The 15,175-nt window shown below is 29.5% G+C and overlaps 1 protein-coding gene across 1 annotated transcript; it reads right to left on the reverse strand.

Annotated features, from left to right (window-relative positions):
• Positions 1-2,701: 2,701 nt before the first annotated feature.
• On the reverse strand, positions 2,702-4,320 carry LOC130945240 (uncharacterized). Its single transcript, XM_057873970.1, has 3 exons — positions 3,799-4,320; positions 3,343-3,392; positions 2,702-3,260 (listed from the first exon to the last, which is right to left on the reverse strand). The coding sequence occupies exons 1-3, from the start codon at positions 4,125-4,127 to the stop codon at positions 2,797-2,799; spliced, it is 843 nt and encodes a 280-aa protein (XP_057729953.1). The 5' UTR covers positions 4,128-4,320; the 3' UTR covers positions 2,702-2,796.
• Between the last annotated feature and the right edge of the window lie 10,855 nt (positions 4,321-15,175).

Below are 15,175 nucleotides of genomic sequence, written 5' to 3' on the forward strand. Positions count from 1 at the left end.
TCCCTTTTATTCCGCTATTTCGGTTGAACGTTATTCGACATTTACTGTCTTTAATATATGCTTTTAGTACCATGATTTGACAGTTTCGTGAATTAATGACTTTATTAGTCTTAATAATTTAGTCGTTAACTAGTAACGTAAGTTTTCATTTATTTGTATTCTCGAAAGGTCATTCTTATCTAGAACACAAACCAAAATATAAATATTATAATTGAAATGTAAAAATCTTATTTATATATTAAAATTAGCTATCAAAACTAACTATTTGTATTTATATATAAATATATTTATAAACTCATAACTATATCTTTATTTCTCTTATATTTTAATTATACTAATATCAAATTTTAGTAGCTGATTTTAACATACATTCATTATTATAAATAATATTCTGGTGTATGCTATACTTCTTGAGGTTTATGCTCGTATATTAAGAAAAAATATGATTCATGTGAAATCAATCACCGATGAGACAAATAAAGATCCAGAGCGTAATACAGAAAAGGTGAGACATCAGTATCGCCCTATAAATTAAGAGAAGTCGTCAAATAAATGTAGATAAAAACAAAGCATAGCTTCTTAATTTGTCCTGACCCGCTTTTCAGTCGCATGTTTCTTAAGTTTTTCGTTACTGTATAAATTATAAATCAAGCTCCTGAAAAAGTTGATAAAATTAAAAAATAAATAATTATTTTTAAATTAAAATAATCTACATACAATAAAAGTTATAAATTCGATAGTAATTAATCTTTTACTTTATTATTTTATTAATCTTCTCAGTTTATTTTCTTCCCTTAATTATGTCTAATTTCAACACATATTAAGCAAAACAATCATAACTTGGTTGCTTTTAATTTCAGTTTATTATTATTTGACAGTTACAAGATACCATACATATAAGGAAAATAACAATTTAAAATTTGATATGCTCGCCAATGTCATGATACGTTTCCTGATGAAGCAAAACTATCTACAAATTAAAGGCTTTGTTGTCGTCACTGAATAAGCCATGCTTTTGTTCAATTATACAGTTGCGGTAATCCCGTAAGGTGTGATCTTTCATGCTTGTTTGTTTGTCTTCTCGCTATGAATTAATCTACAAGCTAACTCCCTTCATCAACAAAGTTTGGATACATTTATATATTAATTAATCAACATGCTACTATAATATAAATTAAAGAAGCTAGGAAGTTGATATATAAACGTTGAAGAAGATAGCATATATGTGATTATGGAACAGAGCAAGAAGAATAATGAGATAAACGTTCCATTCTCATGGGAATCAAAGCCTGGTCTCTCCAGAGTAAGCAACAGTGAGAAAACAATGATTAGGAGCAGTGATTTAGAGCTAAAACCTCCTCCTCCGTATAGGAGTAGCAGAGGTAAGAATAATAAAGATTATGTAACTGATGATTTGGACATAGAGAGTTCTAATTTCCTGTGTGCAGTTCATCCAAGAATCAGTTCGTTTCGAATGGAAAGTACTAGTCATATTCATTGTAATAAGGGAGAAGATCCTTTTGTTGAAGCTTACAAGAAATGCACCAAAACCCCACCATCATCATCAACGCACCGTAACAAAAAGAAATCATCTTCATCTTCATCTTCATCTTCATCTTGGCCTAGCAGCATAATAAAGTACATGCATATTTTTTCCTGCTGGCGATGTTGTTAGCTTTGTGTAGCTAAATTACTGCATGGCATGGTGAATGATTGGAGAGTGTTTTTGTTTTCATGATGCATGGTAGAGACAGAGACTTAGGCGGCATGATGGGTATGCATGACACAGAGACAAAACAGCATCTTATCTTCTTTACTATAATGGGAACAAATAATGAATACATAGCAGCGGCTATAGTGGGTGTATTAATTATGGCTATGTCCCCACAATAACGTTATATATTATTATACGTAACATTGTTTTCTAATCATCTATATTGGCCCTGCTACCACTGCTTGTAACTTTCACTTTAAATGCTTCCAGATGAGGCCCCCCATCTCTCCCCACATCCTTCACATTCAACAACTTCTTCTCTCTATTTTGAGCTAATAATCTGCTTCGTCCTTTAAATTATACTTGCATCTTAAATTTTAATTTGACATCTATAATTCTTGTTAGTCTCTTATGCTATTGAGATAGCCTGACAACAATTAAACTTCCTAATGATTATGTGATGTAGCAACTAAAACTTTTTAACTCAAAATGAAATTAGGATTAGTATTTTAAAATTTTCGCAGGAGGAAAATTTTGATAAAAGAGTTTTAATTACCATCTCAAATAATTGTTAAAAAGATCAATTTATTCCTTCAGTTATTAATACGCGATTAATTAGTTTGTGATAAAAACAAAATTAAAGACTAATATAAATTACGAATGCTAAATTAAAAGACCAATCAAAATATTAAGAGACTAAATTAAGACGAGAATATAATTTTAGAAATTAATTGAGTATTAACTTTTTTTATTTTTATTTAACAAATTTACTACCATAGGACTAATTGTAAATTTCACCCAATGTGAATCGTATGGAAATAATTAGGGGGACTACATTTTTTAAATTTGAAAGTTAATTTCTATATAATTTAAAGTATAAAACATTTAGAATAAATGACAGAAAAAAGTTTAAAAGATCAGTAATTTTTGTATTTTGTGATCAATATTTAGTCACTAAAAAAAAATAAATAATTTTTTATTATTAAAAATACTATTAATAACTAATTGATAATTACAAACATAAAAGTTGTTTTCTTAACACTCCTTAATAGAGGGTGAGAAATGGGGGTAATTTGTTACTACTAAGGTAGGAAGAGAATGCGGTTGGTGTTGATGATTTCAAAATCTGAAATCTGAATCATATCTGACACAATTTCATGTTTCACGCGTTCCAAAATTCCCTCGGCAATCTCAACGCTAACGGCCTTAACATGCTGCTCAAACTTACTCCATTCATTCATAGATTTGGAGTAATCCAAAGTCAACAACTTCATTATCTTTGACTTTGACTCATGACCAACGTGTTGACCCGCTTCTTCTTCTCTCTCGCAATCGAATACTACCTGGTTGGACTTATTTGTTCCAAGAAGCTCTTGCAGTTGCATTCTGTAGCCATAGCTTTCGCTTTTTGCTGTTTGAATGAGTAAGCTCCACAGTGCTGCCGAAAGCAGCGAATCCTCCGTGATTTTCTTGGGTGCAAGAACACCATAATTCTGTATTCTCCTTTCCATTGTGATCCTAGAAACATCCTCATTCAATTCTTGACCTGCCATACAAACTCTTATTAAAGAATATTCTATTTAATTTTGATAAGAAAAGAAGCTGGAAGAGGTGTATCATGTATGTACCTTGTTCTAAGCATGTTTGGCAGTGCTTTCCATTGTTGGTAGCATGCTGGCTTTGTTCATAAGGCCAAAGTGAGAAAAAAAAAACCATACAAATTAAATTAACGATTATGCTAGAGTGAAAACTAAAATGCAGTTGATTTTACGTGAAGTTGATAGCTGAGAGTAGTTAGATGAAAATTTAGTCAAATCAGTCAAATCATCTAACAGCTCTCGATTATCAACTTTATGTGAATCGATTGCAGCTAAATTTCCACCTTATGCTATGTGTATACTAAAATCAGCCACCAAAATAAGTTATTAGTATAAAATATATATTAAAATACAAATACACATTAAAAATAAATTAAACCATATATATATTTATATACAGATATATTAATGGTTAATTTTAATGGTTGATTTTGGTGTATAAATAATATTTTTATTAAATTAAATATAATTTTAATGAGTTGGTACCTGGAAGGTATATTATCAGTGTGTGATGCTGAAGAGGTTCTGTCTTCGTCGAAATCAGAGCATGAATGGAAGACGGTTGAGCTGCTAGCGGTTGAGAAGCGATCTGAGTTTGCAGCAGCACAAAATTTTTGGTTGTGGAAAGCGAGTTTCTTGTGTAGAGCTGTTAGCAGTTTGGAGAATGGAAAGACACTTTTCTTTCTCTTACTGAGACTTATTGACTTTGAAGTCAATCTTTTTGAGTAGCCTCTTTCTAGAAGGTAAAGCTCTAGGATGAAAGGCTCTTGTTTCTCATTCAGAAACTCTGCCAGTCTTTTCTCTGCTGAAGCCATGCAAGCAGCAAGTGTCCAAGTTTGAATTTAGTTCTAATATATGATATGATGAGAGAAAGAAATAAGAATATAAAGATGTATGATATATGTAGTTTAATGAAGGGGGCGTGACAAGGGAGCAGAGCAATAAATTGGGACAGATAAGACAAGGTAAGAGGAGAGTGCATAGAGATACTTATGAGTTATGTGACCCCACTCTCTTGCTATCTACCTGCTCTGTCTTTACATTTTACACTATTTCATTTTCAACTATCTAATCTAATTTCTCATTTTTTATGACAATAATTCTCATAAATACCCCTGCTTCTTCTCATTTGAATTTCGAATATGTAATCAAGTTCAAAACATTATTTAGATATTAGTAAGTCAGTGTTTGGACAAAAGAGAATATAATCGATGAAGTGTCATAATCGATTTTTACATAATAACGATTAGATACTATAACGAATATGTTACTATATTCTATAAGGTTGCGTTTCTTTATAGAAACAGGATACTGAGACATGGACATGGACACAGAGATACAAAATTATGTTTGGCAGAGAAGACATAGACAGAGACAGTGTGTCGAGAGACACTGAATTAGTGTATTTTGTGTCCATTCTGACAGGAATGACACAAGACACTAACAAAGGACACAACTTATTTTTCATTCTTTTTTTCATTATTTTTGTTAATTTTTCATAATTATATTTTTCATCTCAAATTTTTTGAATGGAAAAAAATAAGAATAAATTAGACTTTTATAATTTATTCTAGTTTATCACCAAACAGAATAAAAAAACACAAAATTTTGTATTTCTATCTATCAGTGTTTTGTCCTGTCCTATTCTCAGTCTTATCCTGTCTGTTCTCAAAAATAAACACAATACTGTCAAATTTTAACAAATAATGTGCCATAATGAATATTTAATTGCGAAAAAACGATAACCTAAAAAAAGAAATTAACATCAGATAAATACACAAAATTCACTTACAATTTCACATTCTACTAATTTTAGTATTGAAATGTCTATGTCTTGCAGGTTATTCTTCCGACTTAATTCTGCGTTTGAAGAAATTGGAATCTCCAATTTTCATCTTTTTAAATCGTAATCTCGCTCTAAATACGAAGTGTAATTATATAAGGTTTGGAACTTTTTGCTGATTTTAACAAGTGTTCTTAATTATTGAAGACATGAACCGAAAAAGTATTATTACATACATACATTTTGATAAAGTAGTAAAATAAAGTTTATTGGATGGAAGATAAGGATAAATTTTCCCATAAAGTTCGTAATGGGGTAACATCAAAAGATGAGATGATGACAAATGATAAATAAATTCAATTAAAATGATGCTTTGGTTGTTAAACTACTCTCACTTATATGCGGTTCACTAGTCTACGTTTATTAATTGATGTGAGGAAAAGTGGATCGACTTGATTTGGCACCATCATTAAGGGCAAACGAAATTATAAAAAGGTCCCCAAAGAATAATTATGTAGTATTATTTGGATGTCTTAATATAATCATAGGTTGTAATGCAATGATATGTGATAGGTATGCTAACACGTGTAAATAATAAATACTAATTTATTAGCTGGAGTTATATCAACTCAGCTACAAAGAAAGAAAGAGAAAGCATAACCCACCTCCAATGAACAATCAATCACACACAAACTAGACAATGTCCTTCGACCTAATCTGTACGTTTGCTTATGCTATAATTTATATCTTTAATAATAATAATTTAAAAGACAACCTTAGCAAGGGTAGATCCAACTCACTCTTGGTTATTGCAAAGCATAATTTTTTAAGTTATGAAAAAAACACAGCCTGAGGAAGAAGGCTAAAGAGTAACTAAGCTGGCAGATTCATAAGTTAACACTAATTGTCGGATCAAGTTTCTTTAAAACGTAAAAACTGGTAAAAAGAGAAAGTGAGTATCTAATTACCTTTAAATCAAAATTATAGGACTCATAATAACAGAAGTTAGAAATTTAATAGTAATTAATTCTTTGTTTTATTCCTTTATAAATCTCTTCCCTTCCATTTTTTTTTTTACAAAATCTCTTCAATTTATCTCTCAAATTCCCTTAATGAATTTGGACCTTCTTTCGTTGGTAGCAATTACTGGGCCTGACTATGATATCATCCTTTCAAACGATTTTTGTGAGAATACATTGGGAGCAACAAATTGAAAAGGAGGGCCTCTCGATGGCTCTTGTTTGTTTGTAGACCCACCAAAAAAAATAAAAATAAAGAGAAAAGAAAAAAATAAATAAATTTCTAATTTTTTGTCATACAAACATTTTAATCCTTGAAAATTGAAAAATATATTTATGTTTCTGACTTTTTCAAAATCAAGACATTTGGATTCATCCATTCAACTAAAATTATGAAACATAACGAAAATGTCTGACGTAAATGTCGTTATGCTGACGTAGTCGTAACGGTGTTCCACGTGGATATGACAGAAAGATTTATGAACAAAAAAAATTCCTCAATTCTAATATGATACCGTTCCTGTCTAAACCTCTTTCCAAACTTATCCCTGACCGCCAGCTGCAACTCCGAGAATATTTCTCTTAGAGGTTCTCAATATTTCTTTCATTCATTAGCATCCCTATGGATGAACTCTTGCTACAATGCGTTTCCGAATTCGGAATTTAACTTGTCTACCGAACTCGTCCGAATAAGAATTTTATTGTCAAATCACTTCGAGTAAGCATCATTCTCTCTCCCTACTCTTATTTTCCGACAACTATTTTAGTAGGTCCTTGCCTGTATCATAATTGAAGAACTTTCAAGAAATAATGAATGTCAATTACATTCAAATTGGTTGCAATATATGCGTGCCAATTCTTCTAGATCATATTTTACATCAATAATGGTCAACATAGTAAATCAGTTAGTAGAACTAGTGAAAATATTAATGACTTTTACAACTATAGGTTTATCCAATAACTTATTTGTGGGTGAAATTTCACAAGTAATTGGAGAATTCTGCGGGGTGAGGCTAGTTTCTTTATGACTATTTTATTCATATATCTATATATATTTCATTATCTTGTATCTATATCTTGTGCCTTAAGTTTGTAGCTTTGTGTAAACGGTTTGAGTTTTTGAAACTCTGTTGTTGAGCTTATTCCTTCATCAGACTTCTAGAATTACTATCTTTTTCTATATATATACATATATAATATTGTATAAGCCTTAGAATTGTCGTGACCTTTAATTAATCTTTGCTTTATGGCATGAAGTAAGGTTTAGGGTAATTAGAGTGTTACAATAGTGGTCAACATGAAAGATCAGTTAGTAGAACTAGTGAAAATATTAATGACTTTTACAACTATAGGCTTGTCAAATAACTTATTTGTGGGTGAAATTTTACAAGTAATTGGAGAACTAAATTTTCTTAAAGAGCTCAATCTCTCACATAATAGAATCAGTGACGCTATTATACAAATTTTGGGTAACTTGAGAAATTTAGAATGGCCGGACCTCTTATGGAATCAATTGAGGGGTGAAATTCCTTTCACCTTAACAAATTTGAATTTTCTCTCGATCTTAAATGTTTCTTAAAATTAATTAGAGGGACTTATTTCTATAGGTAGGGTAAGGTAGGGTTTGGCTCCAACCCTAATCCTACCCACGGGTTGAAATTTTTATATAAACTCAACCTTACCTTACCTGTGGGTTGAGAATATCTCAATCCTAACCCTACTCCGCTCTTAACCCGCGGGTTACAGAAAGGATATACTATTATTATATAACTTGATAATAATTCAAAATAGAACTAACTTTCATGTAAAAAAAAAATATTAAATTATCAATTAATGATTTTTTTTAGTGGCCAAGAATCTTTTGCATTTAGTGAGAAGTATTTAGTTCAACATCCACTAAAAACATATTTTTATATAAGTATATAATATATACATATATAGAGTGCGGGTTGGTCGGGTATGGTTGAGACTCAACCCATACCCTACCCTACCTATACGAGAACCCTACCTGCACCCTACCCTATCCGCTGCGGATCGAGTTGGCAACCCTACCCGACCGGGTGGGGTCGAGTTGAGTACCCGCGGATAGGGTACATATTGCCACCCCTACATATAGGTGGCCAATTCAACACATTTCAAAATGATTCGTATGGAGAAAATACAATGCTATGTGAATTTTATTTGTCAAAATTATGCAGTGGGATCAAAGACAATGGACATACCTCATTATCTTTGACATTTGAGCATGAGAAAAATTTTGAATTTGGCTGAAAATCTGTTGCAGTAGGATATGCATGTGGAATAGTGGTTGGAGTGCTCTTAAGATGTTATTTTCTCTTTATTGGAAAGCCACAATGGCTTGCAAGATTTTTAGGTATCCGTATACCAAATAAGAGAGTGAAAAAAGAAAACAACAAAAACAAAATGCATGTAAATTATAGAAGAATGAATTAGTATAATTATTTTATTTTCTTTTTTATTAACGTGTCTGTCAAATAAATTCTAATGTAGACTAATATTTCTCTATAAAATAAAACAAAGACAGATGATGTTCACAATGGTTCTTTGAAAAAGGCTGGTGCAGCAGGATTTGGTTCGAAGAAAATGCAATAATGGCATTTCTGGGGATGGAGAAAGTAACCAATGGACGATGATAACGAAGAGGATGAGGACAGCGTTTCCATTTCCAACCAACGGTGGCGAGGTAGGCGGCTTTCAGCGAGCATTGAAGAAGTCATGGAAGAAGGGAAAGCTTCAGCAAGTGTGAGAGCTAGGGAAGAGGGGTTTCAATGTCGGGTCAGATTTCTGAGTTGAGCATGGAACGATATCATTTTAGGGTTGAGGGATTTTTTTTCCTAAATCTTTTTGTTACATCCACGTGGGATACCGTTATGGCTATGTTAGCATAATGGCATTCACGTTAGACATCTTCTTTACGTTTTACAATTTTAATTAGACGAAAGGATCCAAATATTCCGATTTTAAAAAAGTCAGAATGTAAATATATTTTTTAATTTTTAAAGACAAAATTATCCGAGTGACAAAAATTTAGGAATTTATTTATCTTTTTCTCTAAAGAGAATAAATACTTTTTTTTAGGCAACCGAAGATGATTAATTCATTTGCCCAAGAAAATGATAATCAATAGAGTTTTATCCTTACAAGGTGATTGCTTAAATAAATTCGAAGTTTATCTTCTTGTCTTGTCATTAGAGATAAACATAGTGAAATGCAAAGGAGCAATAATATATACAAAGTAAGTTTATTAGATGGTTATGCTAGTATTAGAGATTAATAATAGTGCACTTATGCACAATCATGGTTTGAGATAGGATACTATTGATGTCTTGATAATGTTATTTATATAGTTATGTTACAAATCGTTGTCATCAATGCTTCTAATCCGCGTTATTAAGTCAAAAGATGACACCCCTCTTTCTCTTAACTTTCCAATACCAAAGATATGCCTATAGTTTGTTAGATCACAAAGAAAATTGCTTGTGGACAGAAAGACGAAGGAAAAAGGAAACAGAGACAATGCAACCAACCATGGTCATATAGCAATAACGCCGCACTAATTAGACAATCAGTTATGGAGATTTTTATTTTTTTTTAATTAATCTCTCTCTATTTTTTTAATCCTATTTTGCAAAATTTCGGTGATGTTTCTTTGTGGATTTCTGGGGGCTACATATCTTAAATTCAAATGCATTCGTTGCATATGGATGAAAAAAACAACTCGTTCGTTCATCAAAAGGAGGTACACATTATTATTCGTCCATGCCTACTCGAATGTGGATATTCGTCTTTATTGATTTAATTCACGATTCACTTAATAAGGAACACACTATGTATTATATACGCCATCCATTTACTAGTGTTGCATATACTTTAATTTCTTCGTTGCATGCCCAATTATGAGTAGAATCGATGTCCTTTATTAATTCAAGTCTATTACAATTTCAACATAACATTTTCGTTTGTCAATTAGCTCCAAGTTCAGCCATCGGAAGTATTGATGATTCAATTATCAATTATGCTAGGTGTAAATAAAAAATCAACCACAAAATCATAAGATTTATGCATGTTAAACTATATATATTACTTAAGTACCAAAAAGTAAACAATTTTATCTTAATAACCTGGTAAAAACTCATGTATAGTTAATTTTATGAAAAATTGACAGCTGAAAATTGTTAAATATTTTGACAAATTTAATTAAATTATTATCTAATAACTTTTAAATAGTAATTTCATATAAAATTACTGCATTTGTAAAACTTGAATAATAACCCTCTTTCTGCTATATATAAGATTTTTTGGAGTTGTATTGATCCATTCAATTGAAAAAAATCAGATATTATACGTAAAATAAGATAAAGCAGTAATATAAGACGCATAATTTCATTTACAATATCGTTTGATAATTAATAAAGATCTAACTAATAATAAGTTAATAAGTATTTTTGAACTATATTCTATATTAATTAATTATTATTAATTAATAATTAATAATTAATTAATTGATTTTAGTTTTTAAAAAATATAAAATCAATAATTATTAATTATAATTATTTAAAATTAACTAGTTAGGAGTTATTTATTTATATCTTTTCTTTCATTAATATAAGGGAAAACGAGAGAATGTTTTTTCTCCATTTGGTTATCAGATGATAAGTGTCTACGTAGAAGTAGGTGAGTCCAACAATAAAAGAAAATGAAAATGTTTAGTAACCAAAGAAAATCAGCCAAAATCAACCATAATTTGTCTTATTTAATATTTATTAATTGTTGTGATAATTAATGAATGTTAAATAATACAAATTCTGACTATTTTTTTGTCTACTTAACATTATCCAAATGCTAGAAATCAATACTTTTAGTAGAAATAAATTGAAATTAGTTAATTAAGTCACAAAAAAAAATTAAAATTAGTTAGTATTATTGATTTAAATGCAATGCAAAAAAATTATATTAGTTACCTAATATATTTTAAAAAGTAATATTATATGATCAATAAAATTTATATTTTTTAATTTGTTAATTTTTAGATAATTTTAAATACTAACTTTTAAATTCTAATAGTATAAAAATAAAATATTGGTCTAAAATATTAGTTAATGTTAATAAAATTTATTGGTCCATCCACAACTTTTACTTTTTTTTAATAGAAAAATTGGAGAATTAGTAAATTAAACTTATTTAGTTATTATTTTACGCTGGTCTAAATTAATTCATTTAATTGTCTAAGTGTTCAAAATCTTAAAGTAAGTTTACTGGAAGTAAATTGCTTGTTTACTTATTTATGTTGCGTTACGATGGTCCCAAGATCTTTGAAGTTTTCAGTGGTTCATAAAAAGTTTAGTTGTGTTGTAATATGAATGTCTATTAATAAAGTATGACTTATTTCATTAAATAGGCGGTTCAGTTTTTTTAATATTAAAGAAATTATTTTTTTAAGATAAATTTAAGAGAAAATAATAAATAAATTTTTGATTTTTTGTTTCGCAGATATTTTCGTTTCTGATCTTTGAAAAATATTTTTAAATTTTTAACCTTCATAAAATTTGGACGGATCAGTCCTTCCGTTCAATATTTCTGTCAAATCCAATAAAAAATGTCTATGTGACAAAAGGTCAAGAACCTATTTATTACTTTTTCTAAATTTAATTAATGAAGTTTGAAAAGTTAGATTTAGTACCTATATAAATAGGGGAAGCAAGCTTGAAACAGAATACACAATCCAAGTATAAAAACACTTTTTTTTTATATATGTATACTCGTCAACATATGAATTAGTGAATACAAACATGAATTATTTCAGTTATATTGAGTAAATATTAATATTAGAGTTTTTTATTTTATATTTATTTTTTTTTATTTATTTATTTATTTTACAACACGTTATTAAATGAGACTAATAAAAATTTAAAAAATTCAAATAATAAATTTTTATTATGTCAAAACTTTCTAATCTTGAATTTAATGCTTTTGCTATATTTGAAAATAACTATTTATTATGGATATTAGATATTGAAATTCATCTTGATTCAATGGATCTTAGAGATACTATTAAGGCTGAAAATAAAGCATCCCAAAAGTATAAAGGTAAAGCCATGATCTTCTTTCGACGAATAATTGAAAAATGAATATCTCACACTAAAAGCAAATGGTGTTGCCCCATTTCTTAAAGCAAATGCGGCAAATTATAACTCTAGAAGAGATAAATGGCAAGACTTTAATAAGAAGAAAAATTATGTTCACAAAAAAGGATTTCACTAGAAGTGGGATAAAGAAAGATTAATGGGCAAAATAAATTAATAAAGGATAAATATTTTCGTTGTGGTGGAAAGGGCCATTAGTCGCGTACCTATCGTAACCTAAGACACTTAGTTGATCTTTACCAAGTATCCTTGAAAAATAATGACAAAGGAAATGAGACAAATTTTGTTTCAAAAATATTGGAAATTACACCACTCATTATGAAGTATCTGATTTCTTTGAGGATTCTGAAGAAAATATTGATCATTTAATCAATGATGAAAAAGTTTAATATTTGAGTTTGTTAAGTACTCATGTAAATAATAATGTAAGAAACTTCTTGTTAAGTTTTATTTCCTATACATTTGAATTTCAAGTATGATGTATATAAATAATATTTAATAAAATATTAATGTTTATGTTTAAAAATTTCAAAATCACTAAACGTGTCAAGTTCTATAATAATAATGATAATAATAATAATAGTAAAATTTTTAGTAAACGATACTATGTATAGTGCCTCTTAGAAAAACAATTCCAATCAAAAATACAATTTTACTACGCATGTACTTTTACTTATTTTATTATTATTATTATTATTTATCTTTGAAAAAAATGACAAAAACATATAATGAAGATGTTTGACTTGCGGATAGTGTAAGTTTGCATACCATTCTCAAAAGTAATATATATTTTACTCATCTTGTACTAAAAAAAAGAATGTGTTAATACTATTATTGGCTCAGACAATATGATAGAGGGCTCTGAAAAAGTTATAATTTTGTTTTCTAGAGGAACAAAATTCATAATAAATAATGCACTATTATCTATTAAGTTTCTAAGGAACTTATTGAGTTTCAACGATATTCACCAAAATGGATCATATTGAAACAATGAATGAGAAAAATTATGGGTACATATGTATCACAACTCATGATTTAAATAAAAATGTTATATTAAAAAAGTTATTCTCACTTTCATCTGAGTTATATTATACTAAAATTAGTATAATTGAATCACATGCCATTGTAAACCAAAAGTATACTAGTTCAAATGAATTTATAATTTGGCATGATCGATTGGGTCATCTTGGAACAATCATGATACAAAAAATTATTGAAAATTTTCATAGATATTCACTAAAGAACAAGAAGATTCTTAAATCTAGTGAATTTTGTTGTGCTGCATGTTTTCAGGAAAAGCTAATTTTAGAGCCATCACTAGTAAAGATTAAATTTGAGTCTCTTGAATTCCTAGAAAGGATTCAAGGCAATATATGTGGACCTATTCATCCATCATGTGGATCTTTTAGATATTTTATGATCCTATTAGGCACATCTTCAAGATGGTCACATTTGTGCATATTGTCTTCTCACAACTTGGTGTTTGCGAGATTACTTGTTCAAATTATTCGATTAAAAACACAGTTTTCAGAAAATCCAATCAAAATAATTTGTCTTGATAATGCTGGTGAATTCACCTCTCAAGCTCCAATGGTATAAGTGTTGAATATCTAGTAGCTCATATTCATATACAAAATATACTAGCAGAGTCACTTATTAAACGGCTCCAATTAATTGTTAGACCCTTACTTATGAGAACAAATCTTTCAACCGTTGTTTGGGGCATGCCATTTTACATGTTGCAATCCTTATTTAGTTAAGGCCAACAAGTTATCACCAATTTTCTCCTCTACAATTAGCTTTTGGCTAGCATCCAAATGTTTCTCATTTGAGAATATTCGGGTGTGCGATATATATTCCAATTGTCCTGTCTTATCACACCAAAATGGGACCCCAATAAAAATTGGGAATATATGTTAGATATGATTCTCCCTCTATAATGAACTATCTTAAGATACAAACTAGAGATGTATTTAAAGCCCGATTTGTAGATTGTTATTTTGATGAATCAAAATTTTCAATATTAGGGAGACAGAATAAGTTTATTGGAAAGGAACTTAATTGGAGTGCATCATTCTTAATGCATTTAAATCCTCGATCAGGACAATGTGAACTAAAAGTTCAAAAGATTATACATTTGCAAAGAATAGCAAATGAATTGTTTGATGTATTTTCTAATACTTAAAGGATAACTAAATCCTATATACCAGCTGAAAATGCCCACCAAAACAAATTCACGTTAGAAGTGTCGTAGGCCCGTCGGTTTCAAAGACAAAAATTCTAAAAAAAAAAGAGAGGTGAATACTATTCCTGTTGGAAAAGATAAAGACATAGTAAAGAGACCTGCAGTTGTCCAAAATTCTGATATAATTTTGACGCCAAAAGATATTTAGGTACCTGAAAATTCTGAAAATTGTGAAAATAATGAGATCTCGATAAATTATGTCTTTACAAGAGAAAAATAGAACAAGAATAAAACAATTGTCAATGAAATATTTGCATATAATGTGAAATTATACATCATGCATGAAATTAAGGATCTTGAGCAAAAAACAGTCGAAGAATGTCGACAAAGAAATGATTGGCCAAAATGGGAAGAAGCTATGAAGGTTGAGTTAGACTCACTTGCAAAACGTGAAGTATTTGGACTTGTAATCCGTACACCAGAAGATGTAAAAACTGTTGGATACAGATAGCTATTTGTGAAAAAAGAAAATGAGAAAAATGAAGTTGTACGCTACAAAGCTCGACTTGTAGTACAAGATTTTTCACAAAGGTCTGATATAGATTATGAAAAAATATATCCCCTATAGTAGATGCAATAACATTGGGTTATTTGGTCAGTTTATTCGCATACCATAAACTACATATGCATATGATAGATATGGTGACAGCTT

Source organism: Arachis stenosperma, chromosome 8 (assembly GCF_014773155.1).
Source record: "Arachis stenosperma cultivar V10309 chromosome 8, arast.V10309.gnm1.PFL2, whole genome shotgun sequence".
NCBI lineage: Eukaryota > Viridiplantae > Streptophyta > Magnoliopsida > Fabales > Fabaceae > Arachis > Arachis stenosperma.